This window comes from Alosa alosa, chromosome 2 (genome assembly GCF_017589495.1).
Source record: "Alosa alosa isolate M-15738 ecotype Scorff River chromosome 2, AALO_Geno_1.1, whole genome shotgun sequence".
Taxonomy (NCBI): Eukaryota; Metazoa; Chordata; class Actinopteri; order Clupeiformes; family Clupeidae; genus Alosa; species Alosa alosa.
Window position 1 is genome coordinate 28,548,910 of NC_063190.1, and position 5,344 is coordinate 28,554,253.

The window sequence follows — 5,344 nt, forward strand, 5'->3', positions numbered from 1 at the left end:
CTCTCGCAGTTGATGAGGAAGGGGTCGGGTGGTGGTTAAATGAGCCTAAAGTTGCCGTTGAATTCAGAACACCTTGTGCCTGCGCAGAGAGAGAGAACAATCTAAACCAGTGGTCCCCAAACTTTTTCTTCCGAGGGCCAGCTCACTATGCCTGGCTCTAAGAGAGGGCCAGAGACTCGGAGTATATCAGTAACCATAAATAGCTTAGCGCTGTGAACAAAGGCAGTCTACCTTAGTTGAATATTCCATTACATTTAATCTATAGGCTATTCCAATTTAATACCATTGTTATCTGTGTTTATATTGCCATCATGCCATATCAGTGTAAAATGTAGCTCAAATTAAATAATAATAATAATAGCATTCTCAAAACTATAAGCAGGGAGTCCCAAAAGTATATTTTGAACTCTGAACTTTGCATAGGCTACACAGCTCAAGTTGTGAACAAGCAATATCCTACAAATAATTTAAAGTTCTCAATCTATGAGTTTTATGAAGTGGTGGCAGAAACATCTGAAATGACCACCATTCTAACTTTCACTCACCTGATGAGAACATTTGAACGAGTGAATAAAAAATATAAATAATTATACCAGAAAGTTCCAGAAGTATGACTTGAATAGAAGTTAGTTAGTTATTAACAATTAATTGATACATTTTTAGAATACTTTGAGCACTGATGCAGTCAGCAGAGGCCTCTTACATTGTTTGCAGGTAGGCCTACTATACATTTCATTCCGTTTTCGATGGCAAACGCGAAACAGCGCCAAAACAACCACCAGTGGACAAAAAGAGTATTACATGTGTACTGTTAATACCCGCCATAGAGAATGAATTGGGGAAATTACGGAGGTTATAGTTTGACGATGTCGTACTCCCGTGCGGGCCGGATCCTATATACCACGGACATGTTTTGGGGGGCCACCTAAAATGAGGTGGCGGGCCGTATCCGGCCCGCGGTCCGTAGTTTGGGGACCACTGATCTAAACTCTTAAAATGTATGTTTCAATCTTGTACAGTTGTAATTGGATGTAAAGACGGGTTTGTCTGCCCTTGCCAGATCATGTAGAGCTCAAATATCTACAGCTTTCCAACAAAGTCTGTGAAAAGTTTTTTTCTTGGTCAAATTTAAATCAATTCTCAACAGCATATCTACCAGTAGCTATGCTATGTAAGGCTTTGTATAAATCATATAACAGGTATATAGTGGAATATATTGGTTTGCATAGCAAGTGGATATGTACAGACCCATGAGCTCATATAGTCCCATAGTGTCCTGTAGTGCCCACTGTCACTTATATACTATTGCTCTTAGCTCCAGAGATGGGCCCACTCTCATGTCAGATCATGCAGGCAACAGACGCGGGTATTCATCTCCGGATCCCTCATGCCCCTCATCAGTCCTCTGCCTTACCAGTTCCAGCGCACTGCGGTCTGTGGTTCTAAGCTAACTGGCTAACTTTTCATTTATTTAAGTATAGTAGTATAGTATAGTATAAGAATAAGAGAGAGAGAGAGAGATGTATTCGTTTTGCTTTACATTTTGTATGCGTTCTGGAGAGCTGGATACCTTTGAGGAAATGCGCGCAATGCCCAAAAGTTGCATCACGGAATAAGAACCACAACCACATGGAATAACACCACATGCTCATATCTTACTAAGAAATAGTCTTTTATTTTAAATAAATAAATATTTTTCAAGTACAGTTGAAACTGAAATCAATATACAACAACAATAATAATTATATATATTGACACAAACATTATTTAACACTAGGGTATGCCCGTTACTAAACGGCCACTTAAAGCTTCTTTAAGTCCAAACCAAGAAAGGACAATCTGACGCCAGTCCAGGCGCAATAATTTCCATGTGTACTATATCAAATGTACATAAAATGGAGAACAGTATTTACATAAAACTGGCTGTACAAAATTATACATCATCGTCAAGCCATGCTTGGTATGAAAACATATGTACACATCTCAAAGACAATTCTCTGGAATCAGGTTTTGATGATGATTAGAACCTCAAGGCCCTGATCTCCCACTGACATTTGGTCCGAAACAGGACATACATCATCACATGAAAAATGTAAATCAAGTCTGATTTGTAAACAAACAGTGTTAGTGCATGTCTGTACAATACCAAACAATAGAAAACGTCATATCATATACTATTCTCAGAAGTCCACAAATGGAATTCAGTGTGGATGACCCGACGACTGTTTCGGTGCTTTCTTAGATATCACTATTTAGGTGTTTCAAACAGGTGCGTCCATTTAAACACCCTCTCCAATCTAGCCTACCAGGCGGTAAATCATCGAGGTACACATAGGTACGAATATGTAAACTTTGTCTATATATTGTTACTTTGATTATTTTATTTACATATGTACAGATACAACTTTGGCTATGTTTTGAATGGCAATACATGTAAATGTCCCATAATACAATGGAAGATACCATGTTTCCATACAGTGTTTCATTGTCGTTACTGTAAAGTGTGTAAGCATTATGGACATTGCGCCGGGCCATATGCTATGCCTTAAGAATGTCAGTGCCAAGCAAACGACACTACATCGAGCCCAGGCCACACCATGTCGTCTCCAAATGCGGTCACGGAGTGATGGACATGTCGGTGTCCTCTTTCCCCGAAGATTCTGGCGACATGGCCAGCTCGTCGTCTTCGTCTTCAGAGCAGCGCGCTGAGGACATGGACGCGCATTTACAGTGTGCGCTCCCGCCCCCAACCCGGTGGGCTCCGCTGTGGCCGTTTTTACCCTCTTTCTTGTGTTTCACGCGGCGGTTTTGGAACCAGATCTTCACCTGGTGAAGAAGATTGCATAATGTCAGCCACGAATCGAAATACAGTACAGCTACGCAATATGACAGACAGAATGGTATAAAGGATATTGCAAGTCACAGGATGGTTAAGATAGATAGATGGATAGACACATATGTCCGGGTAAATGTATTTACCTGCTTTTCTGACAAGTTCAGGTAGGTTGCAATCTCAATCCTCCTTAGTCGCGAGAGGTACATGTTGGCCCCAAACTCGCGCTCAAGTTCCAGAAGCTGAGTGCTCGTGAAGGCCGTGCGCATTCGTTTGGTACTTTGAAGTTGGCTCGAGCTGTTATCTGTCAGGAGAGAGCATTTGACAAGTTAGACACCAAAGAAAAAAATAGATTTCACTGAGATATGTTTAGAGTGACTAAAATATGCTTAAATCAACACGATCCAAATTCAAAAGAAAATCGTGTCCTATTCCAAACCAGACGGCTAAAACCAAACCAGACGGCTAAATAATGAATGATACTTCTTATTGCTATGCTGTGCTGCAATTACATTAACATTTGTGAACTCAAAGGATGTTGAAGGTAGAAGTCGCACGTAGTTTTACTCACCTATAGATATACAATGATACCGCGGGTCTGTGGCGTGTACAGTCGGGTATCCTCCTTGGTAAACTCCGGGACTAACGCTGAGATGTACCGCCCCGGTACCTGCAGAACCATGTTGCCGACTCAATCCACTAGCGTGACCGTATGAGGCGCTTCCAAAACCAGGGAAGGACGCTTTGAGAAGCGGGGGGATTCCCGGTGGAGCTGGCGGAGTTGATGGATGGAGCTGAGACGCCGTAACCGCTGCTGTAGTGACGCAAAGCGGGCAGAAGCACAGCAGTCCGGCCTTTCTAGAGTGACAGCCGTGGAACGGATGCGTTGGATGATGGTGATGTATTGCATAGGGGAAAATGGGAGCTCCGGTATCCGCTGTCTTCTCCGTGTTCTCTCGTAAAATGAAGGAGTCCACCAAAAAGGAGCGAGGCATGTCTGGACTTCAGCTGGACAATATGCCAATGAATGTAGACACGAAAAGACAATTCTGGACTTGACACTTCTCTTCAATCCAGATTTTCGTCGAAAGTTCAGTGACTCTCAGGCTAGTTGGTTGGAGCGAATGATGTCTCTGCCTCCCAGCCGCCTCTTAAATACTGTCGCAGGACGAAAGGAAAGCTGAGAGAGGGGGGAGGGAGCGAGGGAAGGAGGCACTTATCTCACTTCAATAGAACAATGAGTGAATGAGTTCTTTTTACTTTTTATGGGCTCTTTATTGAAGCTGCACGCGCATTTCGGTGAGGGGCGGGTAAGAGGGAGGAGGCGCGCTCTATTAAGACGAAGCGCGAGATAATGTACTTCGTAAGACATCAGTCAGAGAGCGTACGAGCGAGCGAGCGAGTGAGCGTCAGATTAAGAAAGTGAGTAAAAGAGCGAATGTGGAAAGAAAGGCAGCCTCCTCCCCTCTCTGTCTCGCCATCGCCGTCTCTTTTGCTCTTAGTTAACTTTCAATTGAATGCGCATATCTTTTTTTTTTACTTTAGGCTACGAACCTCCATCCAGAATTCCACCTTTCATAACCTCCTCTCTCCCACCCTACACGCATTATATTCAAACGCCAAACCGGCTTTCAGAACGGCTGATAAGATTATAAAACGCAATTTTAATTCATTTCAATCCCATTCATGCTTTCATTTTATTCATACACGCTATTTAACCCCCCTCCTTGTTCTCTTTTCACTCCGTACTCTCTCTCGCCATCCAGGACCCCCGTTTAGTGTTTGTTGTTTAACAAATTCAATTAAACCTTCCATTAAACCGTCTACTTTTATTCACACTATTGTACTCTAATGCGTTCTACGTCATTGAGGCCCAGCTCTTGTGACGTGATGGCTGGCTGACTCCTCGACTCCACTACCTCCACGATGCGCTACAATATTGCTACAATTTAAATGTATATATTTTTACATTTAGCGTTACGCATACATGCACTACTGTATTGGTCTAACGATTTCTTAACGCAAAAGTAATTTAGTCAATTTACATTTACAGTTGATGCAACACTCATGCTATAGATGATAACTGTTTTACCTAAATTAAAATGGCCTGATAGGCCTACGGAATTGGTTTATTGGATAGCAATAAATATGCGAGTGAATATCTCTCAGATATGGCAGGGCCGCGTTTACACTGAAATCTAATTTGACTAAAATTACATCTGCTCAATAAGCACTTCAGTTTGGTAATGTCACTGGGTCGTTAGAGTCTACTGGTCCCTTACGAAAAATTGTTACAGATTTTACACACACACACACACACACACACACATTTACGTATGTGTGCTTACATTCCCTTTCCACAGTGGAAGGGTCAAGACGCTTCGTTGACGCTGAGTTACTCTTTTTTGGAGAGAAACACCCGCCGTGCACCACCTCACTTTCTCTCCCCGCGAGCATCCAGAAGCGCTGTAAACGGATGCCCGTAAATACTAAATTACACACAAGCGGCGC

At 42.5% G+C, this 5,344-nt stretch overlaps 1 protein-coding gene across 1 annotated transcript; it reads right to left on the reverse strand.

Annotated features, from left to right (window-relative positions):
• Nucleotides 1-1,655: 1,655 nt before the first annotated feature.
• On the reverse strand, nt 1,656-4,615 carry gsx1 (GS homeobox 1). The gene is made up of 3 exons (XM_048237201.1): nt 3,405-4,615; nt 2,980-3,137; nt 1,656-2,826 (listed from the first exon to the last, which is right to left on the reverse strand). The coding sequence occupies exons 1-3, from the start codon at nt 3,826-3,828 to the stop codon at nt 2,617-2,619; spliced, it is 792 nt and encodes a 263-aa protein (XP_048093158.1). The 5' UTR covers nt 3,829-4,615; the 3' UTR covers nt 1,656-2,616.
• Nucleotides 4,616-5,344: the final 729 nt, after the last annotated feature.